The sequence below is a fragment of the Melozone crissalis genome, unplaced genomic scaffold (assembly GCF_028551555.1).
Source record: "Melozone crissalis strain CALT ecotype California unplaced genomic scaffold, PUWL_Pcris_2 ptg000081l_1, whole genome shotgun sequence".
Classification (NCBI taxonomy): Eukaryota; Metazoa; Chordata; class Aves; order Passeriformes; family Passerellidae; genus Melozone; species Melozone crissalis.
Genome location: NW_026535858.1, coordinates 8246934 through 8267883, shown reverse-complemented (window position 1 = coordinate 8267883; position 20950 = coordinate 8246934). Strand labels below are relative to the sequence as shown.

The window sequence follows — 20950 nt, the reverse complement described above, 5'->3', positions numbered from 1 at the left end:
ACGCGCGCTGCCTCTGTGCTAGACACACAAAGAACACTTTTATAGAAACTGTGCCATAAAAATATTACAGACTGCTGGAGCAATCACCAAAGGAACCTGTCAAAAAATTGTCAAAATGTTTAGAAAGAGCTTCCCTTACTAGTGCAGACCTTTATTTGCTAAAAGGAATAAATTGGAAGGTGATGTTTGGATACTTTAAACTCCTTCATCTGCATATCCACTTAACCCACAGTGAGGAAAATTAACAATGCCCTTTTGGTTTTAGGAGCAACATGATTGTTCCTCCTTTTTATTTTACTTGCAAAGAAATATATTCACTGTATTGTACACCATAAACCAGGCTGCTTAAAAGAAGCAGAACTCACAATGACAGGGGCAAAGGGAAGGAGACGCAAATCTGAACTCCTGATTTGACTCCACCTAAATAAATCCCTACCACCCCAAAGGTTAAAAAGTTACATACAAAGATAGTGAATTTCTGGACTTTGTTGCTACAGGAAGTTATGGAGAGAGATAAGATCAGCAAGCTACAAAGGAATTTAGAGGAATTCATGGGTAACAGGTTCTTAAAAAATAATAATACAAGGAATCCATAGGCATGTTCCAAAACACCTCAAAACAGACAATGGATTCTAGGGTGCTGGCAGAGGGAGAGGAAAAGAGATCCCCAGGGGGCTGCTGGCAATTTCTGCCAAGCAGCTTCTCCTGTTGCTGCTCCCCAGGATGGGGCATGGGACTGCACTGAGCACTGGTCGGCCCCAGCAGGGCACCTCTCCAATTTCAGTGCTAATATTAAAATCTCTGTAGTTCACACAAAGCCTAACTCCCTCCACAGGCAGGGAATCACAGAACGCTGGTATCTGTCTTGTTTAAATTACACATCCTGTTTTCTTCGTCTTGTTATCAAGGCAGTTAAATCTAAGATAGGAAGCAAAGTCTTTGAGATAAAAAGTCATTTGCTATTGTTTTAAGTAGTCAGAAGGAAGTCCCAGTTTAAATAAACAGCCACTCTGCCCAGGGATCACCACTGGGGAAATGCTGGCAAGCTTTCTTTTTTAATCTGACATTAATTTTAGATGTAACAGCTTTCAAACCTATTTGCATTATTTCACAAGTAATCTACTGCTACACTACTTTTGATATATTTTTATCTATCATTTCATAATAAACCAATCAACCTAAATGCAGTCCCTACAAGCCCTGCTCTCTGGTTATCAAGAAACTCCAGAAAAACACTGCCCCTCTAAGAGCAGGCTGTCAGATGGAAGGAATTCAGAAAGCACAATGCAGAATAAGACTGAATTTCAGACAACTAACAGATCTGTGAGCTCTGTGAAGAAACTGCGAGGAGTTCAACACCCAAATTTGATGCTGAAGAGAAAATAAAAGAAAAAAGAAATGATCTCAGCAGCAAAGGAGCACGTGTTTGTGTGCTAGTGGGGCTGGCGTGTTTACAGGCAAGATGTGCCAATGTTGCCCTCATTACTATCACACACACAGTGTTTAATCTCTGTGGTAAGGAATTATCCAGGAAAAGAGCTTACACTTCCAAGAGACACTAAACCCAACAGGAAAGCTGAACACAGAGAACTTCACAGGCTTGCAGGGAGACACTGCCTGCAGTCCTCTGAAGAATTTTAAAGCAATCCCAGCTCCATAAGTTATGATCTCCCACATCTCAGCTACTAAAAGGATGGGAAGTTGGCCAATCCCATCACCTTTAACTACTCAAGGCTGATACAGCAGCAGTGCCTGGCCAGACCTGCTGCAGTGTCAAAAGAGAAAAACAACTCCAGCTCCTGCTTCAGCTGGAGAGCTAACAATACATGCAGTGCATTCCACGGATCAAATAGAGCTGCAAATAATCCCAGCATTTTTTGCCACGGTCACAGGGAGAAAGAACACAGGCTGTCAGTGAAGTTCTCCCCAAACTGGGGAAATACTGGGGGAAGTCTTATTTTAAAATGGCTTTTTATACTATTATCTCTGAAGATGAGCAAATAGATTCTAAAGTGGTTTGAGCTCACCAACCCTTGCCTAAACCATAGAGCAAGACATTCTAAAGCTAGGAAACAAAAATTCTCATTTTTAGACAATGACCTGTTTTGCAAACAAGGCACATAAAAGATCTTTTAAAATGCAAACTAAATTTAAGATTGATATTTCAGTTTGTCCACTTAGTCCAAATCACAGAAAAAAACCCCCCAAAACTAAAGATCTCAAGAGGAATAAAATGTTTTAAAAATAATTTTAATTAACATTAGAAAACTTGTTCCATTAACTTCAGAATTCTTAGGAAAAGAATGGCGAAAAAAGCATATAACAAAAATCCTGCTTCTAATTTCTACAAAGCTTGCAATGAAATACAATTTTAGCAAGTGCTAGGCATCACTCATCAGCACTTAGACAAAGCAGTGATCAGGTAAGCCTTCATAACAACATTTATTTTCACCAAGCACAATTAAACTCCAAAACCTTGAGCTAAGTTATTGGTAAAACACAGAAAACAAGGAGGATGGCTAAATGCCTTACACAAGCTTGTAAAACACCACTACAAATCAAGTCCTCTTTGTCCTATTACATATTTTGGTAGCAGCTCCACAACTGCAGGGCTATAAAGATGTGGATGCTCTCCTGCTCATCCATCCCATCAACAGGTATCTGTAACCCTGCAGTAACCACCTGGAAAGCATCCTTGGCAGAAAGCTGACAGAAAGGCACTCACTGCCAAATGAACATTTGTTTCATTAAGAATACCACTGAGAGAGGCTTAAAATGCAAGCATCTATTTCAGGTTTTCACTTGTGCCTTTGCTGGTTAAGATGGGAGCAAAAGGCAGTGCTTGTTTTTGGAAGGCATGTGATAATCTTGATAGGAAAAATGGCCACTTACCTCGCCCTCTGGAATTTACTTAGAACAGTAATTTTAAATAAACAGCAATTAAAAAAAACCAAACCAAAACAAAACGAAAAAGAAAAAAAACCCAACAACCCCCCCCCCAAAAAAAACCCAGTTAAGCTCTCTCTGTACATGGAATTTGCTGGTTAAAAAAAATGGGCATTCTCCCCACTCCCACTCCTCTTCTGATCTCTTTTTCCATACTGTCTGCGAAGCTTTTTAAGCCTAACATCCAACAGGGAGACACCCAGCCTGAAGTTACTCACTTAAGCCTGAAGATGCTCAGCATTGTACAGGAGATGAAAGGAATTCCATGGAAAGACAATAGCTACAAATAGCAGCTTGTTGCAACACAAAAGGAAAGTAAAATGCAAAGGTTCTCACATTTTCAAGCTGTTTTGCAGACAGGAGTAGTGATACTGTCCGTTTTTAATAAAAATTCAAATGGTTTCAAATAGAAGTAAATAATCCATGATTATCAGTTTAAAAGCTTATCCCCTAAGTGTACCAAGCAGCTACACAGAAAATTAGTATTTGATAACCCAGTCTAGCAGTATTTCCAACACTTCCTGACAATTATGAAACACAAATAAGCTGTGTACAAAGGAGACAAACCACCTGTCTCTTAAACTATTTTATAGTATTTTTGCTAGGTGCAGAAGCCAGAAGCACTGCTAATTACATCTCAGCAAAATTATCTCTCATAGCACAAAGCTTCTTCAAGCACAGGTGTATTTTCAAGTAAAACATTTTGTTTTAAAAAAATGATTATACTTATCGACTTTATACTGTAGAAGAACATACTACAAATCACAAAATCTCATGCATTAGACCTCCTTAAAGGTTTCTAAACTATGCAGATTCCTTTTATGACAACACACCTCATTCTGATGAAAACATGGAATTTCTGCTTCAAGGCAGAGCAAATTTAAGATTCAGTAGAGAGCAAATTTAAGATTCTGCTACAATCTACTGCAGCAAACAACAGCCTGGGCCAGACTGAAAGGATTTTAATCAGGTGCCTGCAACACACTGGTAGCACAGTAAGGGAATGCAACTTGAAGCACAGTGCAGTTGTGTAACTACAGCAAGAAGAGTTTAAGGTAAAAAGAGGGTGATTCCTCCAAAACCAAGCTCCTCCCTTCTTTCAGGCTATCATCAGCAGGTTGCAGCCCAACATTTTACCCCAAAAACCAGTCCACCCTGCTTGGATCCCAGGAGGGGAATCCTTCACAAAGGAGCTTTACAGGGGAGCTCACACCACTCTCACTCTTTATGCTTCAGTCTTTTCCCTGCAGTACTGACAGAGATACCAGCAACAGATTTGCTTTTACAAAGCTCATCTTCTCAACTGTGCAAAAATTTGCAAGCTACAACCACGACTGATGACTTTTTTTTTTGTATATTTTGTGTCTGCATTTACAATGTACCTTCTCCCCATGAGAAAAACCTGAATGTCACAGCTACGAGCCTCAGTTTTCAGGAGCCTGCAGTTGTTTGGCTTACACTGAACAGATACAGTTCCAAGCTGTGAAACTCAGCAACATTTTCCAGGAAACTACTACATTTCAGCTGGTGCTCAGAGCTCAGCCCATGGAGGGATGTCAGTCATGTTTGCAGAACCCATGACCCAGAGCAGATGTGAGGTCTGGAATGGGGAAGGAAGCAGGCTGGCATGTCCATAAAGTGTCTATGTGTTTAACTTCAATCACAACAAAAACACCAGCACAAACTATCAGTAAAAACTTGCTAAAAGGTAACAATTGCATCTTCAATGCCACTTATGAACTAATGATGTCAAGTAAGTAGAATTTCCTTCAGTTCTTCTGGAGTTCTACATGAATTACAAACAGGGCAGAGATGCTGTCAAATGACTTCGTTCTTGACAGCATTCACAGGGCATTTTTGTAAGAGATTTATGCACAAAATTACTGTAAGGAGAGCAGAAAGGAGATCTGAAAACCTTATTCAGACACCAGATGCTCCACTCAGAGAAAATGTATCAAGTGCAGCTTTGCAATGCCTGTGCTGCAGCAGAGCCATGAGGAGATGGAAGAGTATTCTTGCTACCAGAGAGGAGAGGAGCCCAGAAGAAGATGCAAGCAGGGGAAGAATTCTGACTAATATTGGCACACTGGAAGAGTGACAGAAAAAACAAGTTCAGGTCTATGTTTAGACACATGCCAGTGTGTCTAAAGGCTACAAAGAAATTTAGGAAAGGAACAGATGCAAATCAGGATGTGACAGACTGGACAACAATCAGCCTTAGCTTCCAAATGAAGGGGACCAAATGTAGTAACAACTGGCAGGAGGTCTTAAAAACAGACCACAATGAGAGATAAATGAAATTGGTGAGCTCAATCTTCAAAAGACTCAGGAGAAACACAAAGCCTCCCATACACCAGAGTAGCTTCAGAGAGAATAAGCTGGTCTGTACTATCCATGGTTAGTGAGTATGGAAGCCTTAATACACAGAAGGAAGATTTAAATAATGTAGTGAGACAAAGCCTCCAATCATAATTCAGAATGGGAAAAAGTTTCACAATAGAGGTGATACCATCTCAGATTAAAGATACATTTAAATAAGGTGCCCAAACTGCAACCTACAAACCAGAGCCTGCAGGAAGAATCTGTCTGCCTGGATGGTCTCTGGCATCATTTTTCTCTGGATTCTCCACAGATTTAGGCAGAGAATGTGTACAGATATTTTGAAAAGCTGTTCCTTGCTGCTCAGATGGTACCACAACACCTCCTTCCTTAACAACCAGGCCTACATCTGCCATGTAGCCAAAACTCACAAAATTGACCCATCTCATCATTTATTGTGCACTTCCAGTTATCCAAAAAGGAGTCAGTGAAGTGGACTGCCCCAGTCAGGTGAACATCACCCATCTTTTATCTGTGTGGCAAAGGGGAGATCAATTTAATCCAATCCAAAGCACCTTCAGAGAAAGCCACCAGGTCTAACCCACACAAAGCACTAGGACAATGAACAAAGTGTTCCAGTCCTGTCTTAAAAGCTGATGGATAACTATTGATGGATGCTAATTGGCTGAAGCTAGCAACTCTGATTAAGCACAGCACAAGGAGAGCAGAGATCCCTGGAGTTTGGGTTCCTGGCAAGCACACCTTGCTGTGATCACACTTTGTTTCCTTCATGTGCATGCTCTGCTAACAGCACAAGAACTCCCAAGAGTTACAGTGATTTTAGGCAACACAATCTGTTCCAAATCTAGGTGCCTTTTAAGTATCATAGCACATTATATTTGGCCTATTATTTCCATTTTTAAAGAACATAAAAATCTACAGTGGATTCTGGTTTAAAAATAAACTCCAAAGTTTAAAAAAAGTACATGAGTTAAGAGCCCTGCAAAGTTCTGGTTGCTTATATATGAAGGAAGAAGAGACTTGCAGTTGTAAAACCATTAAAAAGTCTTAGTTACATACTTACTCCTCTCACCCCTCCCACCTTTTTTCTCAGACTGCCTCTGACTTTGGATAGATGAACTGAGGAGTAAACGAACAGCTAGTAGGTTTCTTCATTATTCAATGTGTAGTGACGTTTTTTGCACATTAATCAAAACTTGTTCTGAATACCAAATTCAGAAGTTATTCACAGTTTAAGCACAGTGTCATAAAATATAGCATTTGAGAGCTTCAAACTTGAGCACAGCTTCTTTTTAAGAAATTAGCAAAAGTTGGGAGGTAAAAGAGAAACAGACAAGAGGTTTCCTCCATGGGAGGGCTGAAGCACAACAGCTGGGGCACCCAGGCTTCTGATATTGCTCATTTAATCCAAGATGATCTAGGAGCCTTTGTCTTCAGTGGCCATCTAAGATTCTCTCTGCTTTGAAGGACTAAGGTAGATGCTGAATAATTTAATATTTTGGCAGATCAGGCCCACAGCCTTAAGTTAGTCAGTAAGAAAACAAGCTGGGACACAGCTAATGAACACCCCTGACAACTCTCAAGCAGCACCGAAGGACAGAAATTCTTTGAAAAATAAGAAGCAGTCAGTGCTTGCAGAAAGCATTGAGTCCATGAAATCATCTTCCCTCCAAGCAATTCCCTGTCTCATTCATTAGAGACTTTCCAACCTGTGCAACAGAGAAAGAAACTAAAAAACAAACAAACAAAACAAAGCAGGCTTCAAACCCCTCATCTATTTCTATCTGCAAACCAGAATCCAGGCTCTATTGTATGGGAGGAAAAAACAGCATAAAACCATTCACAGGCTCCAACATCCTTTTAGAGATAATTCTGCATCTGGTGTATGCATACAGGTATTAATTAATGACCAAGAACTAGCAGGGTGGTGTCACTGCTCACTTATACACAAAGATTGTATTGATTTCTTTTCAACAGCCAAACAGAACTTTGGACCACTGGGATCAAACCTACAAGATTTTCCCCAACTTAATTTCAATGTGGGGGGAAAGATGATGGGTAGGAAAAGGTGACTGTGTTGTCATGGCCCTATTATAGGAGCACAGCACCTGACCCTAACTTTTAAATGCTCTTTGTTCTACAGTCAGTGTGTTTCCAGAACATCCACTTTCTACTCTGAGTTCCTTTAAGATTTACCTAAGCAGTCTGCCAGCACACTACTTAAAACTTACAGCTCTAATTTCTCACCTCCCTGGGTATATTCTACAACTTCTCCATCTACACACTAAAATAAGTTCATTTCATTAAAATTACAGATCAAAATATTATTTTCAAATAAATTTCATTCTGACTCCCTTCTCAAGAAGTGGAGACATTTTTACAAATTCCTAATATTCCATTTTTACAAATTCCTACTGTTTCCTGTGCCAAAAGACAGAACTAAAACAAGCCATCACAGCATTAAAAGTCACAAGCAGTTTTTTTATTCTCATCAAACATTTGTGCAGCAGAAGCAGAGATCCCTCTTCCCAAACAGAAAGCAAAAAGGCCCCAAGCATCCCCGTCCCTGTACTTAAATAATTTCTGTGACAGAGCTCAGGTTTGATCTCACCAAATGCCCCAAGAATTTTTTTAGGTTGCATCAAATTCTCTTTGTGTACACAAATGTTTTTTATGGGGCCAGCTTGAGAACAGGCACACAACTCCCTGGCATTGAGGTCTGAATTAAGCATCAGACTACCAGAAAGGCATTTGTGCTACTAAAGGCTGCTTGCTCAATGATGCTTTATAGATTAGAGACACCCCCTTGGCAAAACAAGCAAGAGAACAGTACTGAGATGGGTTTTGAACCTTTTCCTAGCTTTACTTCAACTCTTCCTTTTGGTTTCTGCTTTATTAAGAAGCTACACATAAGTACACATACTACAGTATTTTTTAAAGAAAAGCTACTTTCAAATCTGCTTCAGATTTGAAGAGGTGTTATACAGTTCTAAGAGCAAGAAAGAGACAATATTTGACCTGCTAATTTAAATTATCTACCTTAATTTCAGCTTAGATTTTGTGAATTGTCCTTCAAAACCCACACAAAAATTCAGAAAACTGACTAAAATAAGATGATTACACAGTATAAACATCATGCCTGAGACACAATGCATATGTTAAAAAAGCACAGTATTACAAATCCTCAGCTTTCCAGTTTCTGTATTTCAGACATCTATACTGCTTGACAGATTTTGAAGCAAAGATCAAATTAACATCCTCCTCGATTTCAAATATTACTTTTGCCTTGTTTTCCACTACAGAAGACTAACTAGATTATAAAATAATGCCTTACCAGATGTTGTCATTTGTCCATTACTTAATTACTGCTTCCAGAGCCACAGAGGGTAATTTTCCCAAACACGCTCTAAACATTTATTCCAGAATCCATTGAAAGCAAATGTGCAGAATTCAGATGCTGAGACTGGGTTTAGCACTGGAGGGAATGGGGAGGTAGGCAGAGGAGGTATGAACACATTCAAATATTAATATTAAATCTAATAATTAAAAACTAACCACATATTTTGGTTTAAAGATTCAGACAATGCCATCTGCATCACGCATAAAGGTCCTCACAATTCACAGCCCAACCATCTTTCCCCCACATAACAAATTTCTCCCTTTGGAAGCGCTGACATGTTGCTTGGCAATGCCACCCCGCCTCGGGGAGGATAACCAGCAGCCCTTTTCTGGCAGCCTGATTGTGCTGCACAGGTGTCCCATCCATGCAGACAAAGAGAGGCTCTGCGAGTGCGCTGACGTCACTGCAGCCCCAGAATAGCAGCTCCCATGCACATCTCATACTCCAGGGCTACAGGAAACCAAACCATCCCCTCCTGCTCAAGTATAAAATGAACGGGCACAGATATGTGCTGGGAATACCAATTTAATATATCCTGTACTAAGTGACATTCTGTTTGTTGCATAGCAACAGGAATCTACTGCAGAAAAACAATATGGAACTTTCCCCCCCCCCTCCCCACTTGCCAAGCTACAATTAACCCCAGTCTTCCTGAGAAACAGAATACCCACAGCATAAACATTACCTTTGCCACCAGTTCACCACCTCCAGCATTTATTCTGTTCTATATTAAAATGATTTTGTGCATTTAAGTGGCTGGAGGGTAGGGTGCTGCCAAGAGAAAATTCCCTGCTGCAGTGCATATGGCCAGCAACATTTTAATTCTTTAATAATGACCAATAAAAAGTTCTTAGATGCACAAAACTTCCATTCTTAAGCATTAAATGCTTTTGTCATTTTACAACATTCCTGTCATACTACGTAAAAAAAAATAAAGCACTCAAATTCTGAAAGAAAAGCCTATGGCTTTATTTCCAAATGGTTTTGCTTTGTTTTGTTTGGGGGATTGGTTTTGTCTTACAAAATATAAAAAATGAGCACCTACCCAAACTACTTTGAAATTAAAATTAGTTTCTCTTCAGATTTCATAACAATGTATGCACACTTAAACCCTGTGCCTCTTCATGGGAAAGTTTTTTGTAAGACAGTAAGAATTGCACAAGATTTCCCCATGTTCCCAAAAGAACAAGAAAACTACAATCACTCAAGAGGCTGGGAAATGGATACATTGATCCATCATAAATTATATAAAAATATGCAGCAGCAAATTGGAGAAAATCCTCTCTCAGGTTTTTGTTTCTTTGCTAGTTCTTTCTTAAACACCCTCTCCATTCCAAGACAAGACCAGGCTAAGCTCACTGAGAGCTACAACCGAAATACCTGATAGATAAATGGGCTTTGGGGTGAGTCTAGTCCCTAGAGCCACCCCAAGCACAGACACACTCAAGGCCCAGGAAGTTAGTTCAATTCAAGATGGAAAAATGTGAAATTTCAAATAAATGGATTCAAAATCTGGTGAATGCTGAGACGGGTAACACACAGATCACCCAAGCTGCAAACACTCCTCACATGAACAGTCTCCATATCAAGATTTTCTTTTCATTGTTGGGGCAGGGAACACTACAAGAGGAGAGGTCTCTTGCTTTGCATCCATCTGCCCTGAGAAAAGGAGGCATGGAAATTCAAGGCAAGATATCCTGGGTACTCAGAATTGGCTTAACAGTACACTCCTCTATCCTGTGGTAACTGGGGATTTCAAGAGGGAAAATAAAATCCTACTATTAAGTGTTATTAAGCATTAGTCGTGTCTAAAGATGCAAGCCTTGCAATGCAATCCACTTCTATCTGCATCCTACAGATTTACTACACAAAAGTCACACCAGTGACCAAGACTGTCTCCACAAAAATAACAAACATGTGCTCTTTAAAAAAGGCATTCCAAGCATCCTGTTCCCTCAATGGCTTCCAGTAGGAAAATATATCTTGATGCTTTAGATGGAAACAGTGACATTTGAAAAGTATTCTCACAGGTTTGCTTTCTGACATTGCTCTCTGCAATGCCATCTCCACTTCCTTTATACAGACATCGTCTTTGTAGAGTAATACAAAAACAAATTGCAGTTTAAATAGATCCTACAGTTGATAACCTGTTTTCAAGCACCCAATTCCTAATCTCTGAAATAAGAATTACACCAAATATTGCTATGAGGTCAGACATCAAAACTATGAGCTACCTATAAAAAAATAAACCACACTGCAACATTTACCTGTATCTGCAACAATCCACACAGTACAAAACCTCCACATGATGTCTCCAAATAATTGAGCAACTTTGTGAGGAACTCAGCCTTTGGGTGTGTGAAATTGCCCATGTCCTCCTCCCCACCACTGCAGCAGGTGATCTAATGAAATATATTGCCTCTCCTTATAAAACCTTTGTCATGTTCATAAATTTAGAGCAACAGAGCTACAGCAACAGCATTCATAACCTGCAAGGCAACCTTTGTGTTTGTCATCCTGCCATCCATTTGTGGATTTAGGTATTGTTGGAAGCTATGTTCCTGTGACAATTACAGGAGCACAGACCTATTCCATCAGTGACTAAGAAAGGTACACAAAATAAAAGGAATACCCTTTGGTTTCAAAGTCACCTTTACAGTATGCCAAAGAAAAAGCCTGAAGCCACCCTATTCCTCCAAACTTTATGAACAGACTACTCAAAGATACTGACAGAATACAAAATCAAATCCCTGAGTGCAGCATCCAGATTTCTTCATCTCACAATTCAATGCAAGGTCAGATGTAAAGTGCAGCAGAAATCATTCTGAGGATAATTCATACATGATGCAGTTAACATAGCTGATCACCAAACCAAAGGCTACTGGACTCATCAATCAGTGTGGAATTAGAACAATGGTTCCACCACAATCCTTCAGACTGCAGCATGAGATCTTGAAAATGCAAAATCCATTTGACTGACTTCTTTTACGTGCTTACTGCTTTGGTTTTCTTGCTCAACCCCAAAGTAAAAATTTTCATCCAAAAGCCACTACTGCATTTCCACTCAAAACCCAAGGAAACCATTGAAATGGTACAAAACCTCATTGTCAATTACTCTCCCAAACACAACACTGAAGAAGCAGCTGAACAACAACTTATGTTAAAGTTCAAGCAATTACTACTCAAGTGCTCTAATCATTCATCTCCTCATCCTCCTACTCATGACTAGACACAGGTTCCCTGCTCGTTTTCCAAAACGGACCTCTCTCCTCAGCCTTGCCTTGGTGTGAGCAACACTGAGCTGCAAAGTTCAGTCCTCCCTGAGCCCTGGAACAGCAGGCTCTGACCAACGGGGAAAGCGCTGGCTACCAGAGACTAGGGGCAGAACCACTGCCTCCAGACCAGACTGTTCATATCTGACTGGAAAGCAGTCCTGTGTTCCAAACATGTTTATTTCATGTACATACATCACACACCTCCTGCACCATCCTCCTAATGTGATTCAACTAAGTAGATCAGTGTATAACAATAAATTGAAATAAAATATAATCTCTGACCATATTCAGAGATTTCTATCAAAGCAGAAGTATTCTCAAGTAGAAAAAAAAGCACCTCTAAACATAATTTTTTTTAAAATAAGTCAGTATTTCTGCTAGAGTAGTACATATCAAAACCCAAACCATACCTCTTAAGTAGCACATTCAGTGATTAAATTTACATATACAAATGGTAAATTTCAATACTGTTCATTTCCCTAGTGCTGTCATTCACTATTTTGATTCATTATCTCTGCCAAAATTGGGCTCGTTTGGATCAGGTTTCACTGTTTGGTCAGTCTGGCCACACCATCTATTTCAGACAATAGGTAACTATGTTTATTCTGGAGTTGTGAAGTTCATTTACCATCATCCACAGTAGCCAATTGCAGATTTCTAAAAACAGGCTTTGCAAATGCATTCAAGAACACAATACAAGTTTTCTAGGAAAGCTTCACTGTGTACAGTTTTAAATACAAATCCAACAATATTTAAAATAAAATAATTTTAATAAAACTTAGGCTGGGTACTCTTAAAGAAGAGCCAGCACTGTTTAATGGACTGAGGCTTGCCAAATGGATCATACATTTTCCTCAAATATCAACAAGAGTTCAACACAGGAGATATAATAAAAGGTGCACACATCACTATGCAATGTTTATAGAAGACTCTTTTATAGAAGCTTTTAAAAGAAAGCAAAGGGCAATGAGATTTTTATAGAACAGGGAAATACAGGGAGAAAACAAGTTTTCAAAATAAGTAGCAGTGTATAGTGTTCATTGTAATACATTATTGACATGAAAAACATACACTAGCTAGAAAAGGAAAATTCTTGCTCATCTGGAGCTGAAAGCTTGGAGCCTGAAAAAAGCCACATATTCACCATAAGTTATTGGAAGAACTAGTGATTTTAGGCAGCAATAGTGCCGGGTTCAATGCCCAGATTTACTCAGAGCTTTGCTTAAGTCACATTTGCAAAGCCAACCAGAGAGCTGAAAGGAACCTAAAACTACCAACCACCTCTTTCCACCAGCGCCAGTAAAAATACCACTAATGCAGCACTATTGAAAGTTTTGTTGGAAATACATGAACTACAACAGAGTCTTAAATCATCTTTCCATTTAGTACTTCCATTTTCAGTCCATACGACAGGAAAAAAAAAATGCAGCTTAATGGAAATCTCCACAAAATATAAAGTTCTAGCAGACATGACCACTTACAAAGACATATTGGTCTACACAACTGAAATAGAAAAGTGTTCACCAGGAGCCAGATGGGACCACATAAAACTCTACCTAAACTGCATGCCCTTCAAAGCATTTCAGTTTAAAAGCTGCTTTCACTGTATTGTAACCAGCAATAAACTGATAGAAGTCAGTTAAACTACATTTTAGGAAATTGCTTTAAGGACCTACATAGAAATTTATTTCCTCTAAAAAGAAAATTTAAATCTTTCTTTACTTGCTATAAAACTGCAACTAATGCAGAATATAGGCCTCAGCTATATCAATGATTACTCTTGCTCTTTTACCATTCTGCTTAATTTCAGGTTTTAAAAGTTCTGTTCTGAACTAGGTACCACGTATATTTCAGCAAACCACAACCCTGCCTTACCTTCTGTGTGGAATTTGCAGTAAGCATAGATTATTTTGTAACCCAGTTCAGGAAAACAGAAATTTCAAATTTGTGAAAAGACAATGAAGAACAATTTCAAACAAAACCCTTCCAATTGCATTTGTGCTGCACACCAGAAGTTTATAGAGTTATTTCTGGCAGCATACCAGTCCAGCAAAGTAGCATTTTTGTATCACCCTCTGGAGTGCAATCAGTTTCCACTTCTTTCTCCCATACTTCACCTGGTGTCAGCACCTTTCTTTACCATAATAAAAAAAAAGTAACAACACACAACACCAACTCACACACTCAGCAAAGAAGCAGACCAGTTTTGGACTAAACCGAAATTGTTTTTACTATTCTTCTTTTACATAAAACAGCTTTGCCTGGAGAATTTTCAATATGTAAAACCAAGAGCACATTATTTCTTTTGCCTGAATATTGATGGTGTTTTCTTTTAACGAGCCTTGCCTAAAGATTACTCACAGAGACAAGAGAGTTGTACTTCCATTCCTCACATTAACTTGTGCACCGATTCCCAAAACATGTGCTTGTTACAAGCAGTTCAGCTGGAAAGACTGATCCGAAATGGACTGACACATCATCCCACATCCCTGCTCTCCACCAGGCTGTCACCAGCACTTGGGCAGGAGCCCCAGAGAGAGGTCACATCACCTCCCCAGCAGCAGTTCCATAAGCTGCCATACAGAGCCATAACATCAGGAGCAGCACAAACCAGCACAGGCTGCTAAGCACAACATCCCCATTCTCTTCTGGAACACTTTTATCATGAAGCAGCTACAGTGAAGGAGACTTGTAATACATGATAGCAGGGAAAAGGTTTGGCAATTAGAAGGACAATTTATTAGGAGTATTTGAAGTAAAATTCAACCTTTTCCTCTGTAACCAGTATTGCTACGGAGCATTTTCAAATCAGACTCAATTACTTAGACACACGTTTTTATTTCTCATGTTAGAAAATTTGAAAGGTAAAATAAGGTGGTGCAGCTATTTCTAAAAGGGGGAAAAGTTTCTGTATATTATCCAACCAAGAAAAGATCCGTACAAACTATGTTCTTCTCCAGGTTTGTGAGAGCCCATGGGAAGTTTGGGCAGGAGAGGCACAGCAGGGACACAAGAGTGGCTCCTCACTGCAGGTTTAAATACAGGCAGGTACAAAAGCAGTTTGTACCTCACTCCCACATCAATCCCAAGGGAGATTCTAACAGCCCAAGAACACAAAGTAGCTGTATTGAATTCCCAAGGAGAGGCAGGGCAAGGTGGGGTGGGAGAGCGAGGCAGGCACCAACAAAGAACACAGCTGACAGCTCAGCAAGGCTGATGTGACTTCAGTCTCTGCTACACTTAATGTAAGCTATGACTAGAAATCAATTTTTTATTAATTGCACACAAAAAGCACCAATCCTCTGCTCTCTCTCACCACTACAGCACTCTTAAAACCGAAACATGCCTGATGTTTAAAGAGCTGGCACATGGATTTCTCCACTGCTGAGTGGAAGCAGGCATGAACTGTCAAAAGCAATTCTAGATGAAAGGTCAAAGCAAAGAAGGGAATAATATCTGTTTCACAAAAATACATTTGCTCTCTCTAGTAATGAAAGCAAATGACTCTGTGCAGTGGTTCAATAACCCACTTCTATAATAGCTCCACATGAGCTTCCCTGGCATGGCAAGGAGCAGCCCTCATTACAAAGTATTTCCAATCACATGCCTGAGGCACAGCCCAAAGACGTCACTTAGGGCAAAGCATCCACTGAAACAGGTGCTGGGAGAAAAATGTTTCTGCTTTTTATGGAAGTGGAGAAAAAAGGCTTTTAGGCTGGAGTGGCCTGAAGCAGGATGCCAACTAACCCGCTCTTGTTTTCTGACCTCCAACAGCAAACACGAAACCCTGACCCAGAGTCAAGAAAAAACTCGTACATGCCCTTTCCAGAGAGCATTCCTCAATTATACACACTCCCAGACTGTTTCTAATTTTTAGAGGCTGACAACACAATTGCTAAGATGGTCATAAATAGCTTTGTCTAAAAAAATTGGATTCTCATTCTTGCAACTCTCCATTCACAGGGCAAATTTTTAAAGATTTATACTTTTACTATCAAAATAATTCACTAAACTGTCCAGAGGCCTTGGGGGCAAAACAGCTGTCAGATTCCATATCAGGTGGGCAGAAACAGCCTGTCCAAAAATTACTTGCAACTGTCACAAATAAAGTGCAAGCTAAAGACCACACTTCTATCAGACAGATGACTCAGTCCATCTGTTAGTATACTTAAGAACAAGGAAAGTAACCTGAATTTTTGTATCCACCTGAAAAAAAAAATACCCTGCCCACACCACCAATTTTTCTCTTGAGATACAAGCAATTTTAGGAACTGTATTGCTTGCAGTTATGCATATCCAGTCTAATTTAACTGCCTGCTTGCACTTCCAACATTTTGTCAAATATTTCTCAACTAAATTAAGCCTCCTATTTCAAATACACCATTCGGGCAAGTATTAAAACTAAAGGCACAATTCCAAAGAGTTACCTTACGTATCCAAGAATAACTTAATGTCACCATCAAATTGATGGCCTTGCTGCTGCGCTGTTTCACCACCTTAAATAAGTGCAGTTATTGCAGCAGACTGAAGTGTACTATTGTCTCTAATAATACTTTTGGTGTACCCACTTTCCTGGAAACCCCAGGAAATGTGTGTGGGTTCCTCCAAGCATTCCTAGTCCTAATGGAGGTACATGTTTTGTTACTTGTGCTGTGGGCTTGCACTCAGTAAACACTGAGTATGGGATTAGTTTTCTTAGCACAACACTTAAAACACAATGAAGGCTTACCAACCCAGGCACAAAAAATGCTGACTTTTACATAATAACATGAAGTGCATTCTGTAGCAATATATTTGAGCAGAAAAGCTGCTGATTGTAAGTAAATGGAAATTTCAGTGTGGCTTAGAGACCACAAATTTAGCCACCTTTTTAGCTGGAAAACACAAGCAAGGATACAACATGACTTTTCAGAAAAGGCAAAATCTATAGTGACTTAGCTGTTTGCCTATTTCATTCATATGGAATGAAATTCACATATATAGTATATAGATGGGCATAGTAGCCCATCACAAATACAAAGTATTATACTGAGCTCTGGAAATACTCAAATTTAAAATTTCTAAAAAATGCTGTTTCTTTCCCAGTTCTTGGGAACTTGGGTAATGAAACCCGACTAAGCAGCCTGCTTTCTGACCAGCACACTAATGAAAAACAATTCTTTCCCACACAAAGAAATGGATGTAGTAATCCCAAGAGAAGGCTGTACAGTTTGATTTTTTAAAAAGTCAGTATCTTGTAAAGCTCATTTGTTTTTATTGGAGTTAACACTCAAAATGAGCCTGATATGCAAAAAAAAAAAGAAAAAAAGAAGGTAATTCAGTTAACCTTCAGTGAAGAATCCAGCTCTAGCAGCAGAGTTGTGTTTACCAGCTTCTGTAACAGACTTCAACATATGCTACAATAAAAGTCTGCTCACACACGTTCTTCTTGTACAAACAGGATGGCAAATCATGCTTTTACTAGAACAGGGGCACCAAACTCTGCTGTTACCTGCACCTCCACCACCTTCCAGTCAGCTGGTGAATGGAAACTCCCCTGAAAATGCCCATTCCTGGATACCTATTATATTGTAAGTGCTCTCAGGAAAGTGGATTAGGGGCAGCACTTCTGTCAGCCGAGCAGGGCACAAAGAGAGCAACAGGTGTCCGTGGGAATCAGCTGTTTACCTAGGGCAGGAGACACAGATACACACAGCCCTATTCAAGCACCAAGTAACCTCATACTCAGGCTAGACCACTTCACTGGGATATTCAATATTCAGGGTTTCTCTGCAACCTAAAACCCTGAACAGATGTTATTCAAATAGCATATCATTTCAATTTGAATACAAAGCAGACTTCTGCAAGAATTAATTCTTGTGGAGTGTCGGTGTTTGTGTCTTACAGAGCTGCTGGTTATTTGAACATTCAAAGATGCTCTTCACAACGATGTTTAGTATTATCTGACAAAAGGAAAATTAGTTTCCTCTTTGGTAACTGACCAGCTAAACACCCAGACAAGACACAAGATCCTAACACAAAATCATCAGAATTAGTTCAGGCTCATGATGGCTGAAGAATGCACACTTACCTGCCCAAGAGCAATGACAGAATGCAGTTTACTCATCCCACGAGACCATCAATATTGTGCCAAAAGTATATTTTTGGTATGAACTGCTAAGATTTAACAGCATCTGCAAACACAGGAGCTGTATATGAAATGCTGGCTGCTCGTCCCATCCACCCTGTCACTCCTCACCCATCAGACCTCGCCTTGACCAGCAAATGCACATTAAAAGTCATTGCCTGAACAATGTACAGCATGAAGATATTGTTTGAACATGTTTCAGAAATATACCATCAACCATAGTCTAAACAAGCCCAAAGAGAGAGCAGTGCAGTGAAAGCTTGCCATTGCACTGGAGTCGGACCAATTAAACAAAACTGAGGGAGTTTAATAGTGCCTCTATAGAGAGAAAATACTTCTTTAACCACATCATTTTTTTAGCCTGTGTAGTTTAATTGGTACAGCTTGTTTCTTTTTTTCCAGAGGGCTGGAACCAAGCGTTCTGGAAGTCAGTTTCCTTTGAAACACCCCACGACCACTCATCAGAGCAGCCCTCCAAATCACAACTGCACCTCCCTCTGCTCTCCAGGCAGGGCAGAAAGCTCCAAGGCCAGTAATATATTCGTTTACCTACATTTACTCACTGCTGCAAGTCAGCTATTCAAACACCTAAATAAGCAACCTAAGGGTAGGTTCAGCCTAGACACTTTCCTGTTGTGCTGGTTGAGAGGAATACTTGTGCTCCCTCCAAGCTGGCACAAGTCCTAGCACACATACAGCTACACAGCTACACTAGCTCTCCTCACTCAGCATCACCCTCACAATTAAAGAACCTTTTTGCCAGCACGAATCCCAAACTTCCATGGGGCTTCCCGAGGTATTTGTGCCAAGCCTTGCTCGGTTAGCAGCGTTCATTGCGCTGAAGGCTGTCAAGATAATTAAAAAGAACACCTCTGCTTAAAGGACCTGCATACAAACTTGTAGGTTTTTCCAAGTTCGTTCGCAGGATATCTGACTTCTACATGAGCAACACGAATAACTGAAAATAAATTATCACAAGACAAAACAAAGCTTAAAATAACGCGGGACATAAATACCTACAGTTAACAAAGAAAGCTAGAGGGAAATACAGGAACACAGTTCTAAACAAAACAGCGGGGAGATTGTTCCCATGCTTCCCGCTGCAACGCTACCCTTTCCACTGAAGGTGCACTGCAAGAGGGAATCCTCGCAGCACAAAAAAATTTATTAGGATTTTCCTGTAATTGACAAGGAATTCCAATGGCTCGTCAGTTTTACGCAGCAGAGGAATTTGCCCACTTTGATCACGCAAACCTTGCCGGACCCCTACTCCAAAGGACCTCACAGTCGTGTCTTTTAAGACAAAGAACGCTCATATCCAACTGCAAGGCAGACAATAACTTCCAGGCGAAAGGAAAAAAAAAAAAAAAAAAAAGAAAAGGGAAGGCATGAGTAACTCGTTTCCCCAGCTGTCTGGGAGAGGGGCAGGCCTACAGGGAGCACGGCGGCGTCCCCGGGCAGCCGGACCGGCGCTGGCCCGGCCACCGAGCCGCATTTCTCACCGGGTCCTGCACCAATCCACAGAGGAGATTACGGAAACAGAACAGGCGCTAAAAGCGAGCTGGGGGGAGGATGGCGGGAGGGAAGGGGGGAGGCAGAAAATCGCCTTCGAATGAATGAAGCCGGCGGGGAGCGGAGTTCCCGGCGGGAAGGCGGCAGGCGGGCACCCACCTCCCCGCCTGCCGCCCCCAGCCGCGGCCACCTCTGTGTTTACATCGCGCACCTCCGAACGCGGCACTTCCCCGGCTGCCGAGAGGGGGATCCCCCTCCCCGCTTCCCCCCGGCGCCTCTTTATTGATTACCGAGGGAAAAGCCCAGCTGCTGCTGCAATGCAACACGCGCCGGCTAAGGCGGAGGGAAAGGGGGAGAAGAAAAAAAAAAAAAACCACCACCGGCAGAGAAAGAAAGGAGCCGGGCGCCCGGGGCTCACGCCGTGCCCGGCCCGGGGGAGGCGCCGCCGCGGGGCCGCCCCCAACCCCGGACCCGGGCCCCGCCGCCGCCCCCCGACCGCAACTTCGCCGCCGCCGCGGGGGGACGGGGACGGCGGGCCGCCCTTCCCCCGCCGCCACTAACAATGGGCCCTTCCCCCACCGCGGGGCTCCCCTCGGCCCGGCCCCCTCCCCCGCCGCCGGCCGATCCCCCCGGCTCCCAGTGCCCTTCCCGTTCCCGGCCGTGCGCCGTCCGAGCCGGGGGGCACGGAGCATCGCCCCCCACCCCGCGCCCGCCGCCCGCTCCGGAGCCGGCCGCTCACCTCATGGTGCTGCCCGCGGTCGGGGAGCCGCTCCCGCTGCCTCGCTCCCTGCTGCGCCGCCTCCCCCGCCCCGCTCCGCCACTCGCCGCGTCCCCGCAGAGCGAGACCCCCGGAGAGCGAGACCCCCGCCCGGCAGCGCCGCCCGCCCGCCCGCCCGCTCCGCCGCTCCCTCCGCCGCCGGGCCGGGCCAGACCACCGCGGGGAGCCGGGGGTGGGAGGGGACGGGAGAGGTGGGGGAAAGGGGCGGGGAGGAGCGAACCACCGCGCGGGAAGGGCGGGGGGAAAGGAGGAGGAGGAGAACGCGAACGGGCGGGCGGGGGCGGCCGGAGACACCGGCGGGGCCGCGGGAGCGGCGGCGGCCGGGGGTGCGGGAGCGGCGGCGGGCGGGAGGAGAGAGAGAGAGAGGGAGGGAGGAAGGGGCGGGCGGCGGAGGAGGCCGCGCCCACCGCCGCGCTGTGCCCGGGCGGCTCGCTGGGGCTCGGCGGCCCCGGCGCGGGGTGGCGGGGGTGGAGGGACGGGCCGGCCCGGCCCGGCCCGGCCCGGCCCGGCCGCAGGTGAGGCGGCGGCAGGAGCGGCGGCGGCAGGAGCGGCGGCTCCTCGGGAGAACCGAC

General features: G+C 42.5%; 1 protein-coding gene across 7 annotated transcripts in view; it reads right to left on the bottom strand.

Moving 5' to 3' along the window:
- The window catches only part of ENAH (ENAH actin regulator), a 91133-nt gene extending 70674 nt beyond the window's left edge, over positions 1-20459 (bottom strand). For all 7 annotated transcript variants that reach the window (XM_054290305.1, XM_054290307.1, XM_054290309.1 and 4 more), the window contains exon 1: positions 20340-20459. In XM_054290305.1, the coding sequence (XP_054146280.1) occupies positions 20340-20344 (5 nt within the window). In that variant the 5' untranslated portion in view covers positions 20345-20459. The remainder of the gene's footprint in view (positions 1-20339) is intronic.
- Positions 20460-20950: the final 491 nt, after the last annotated feature.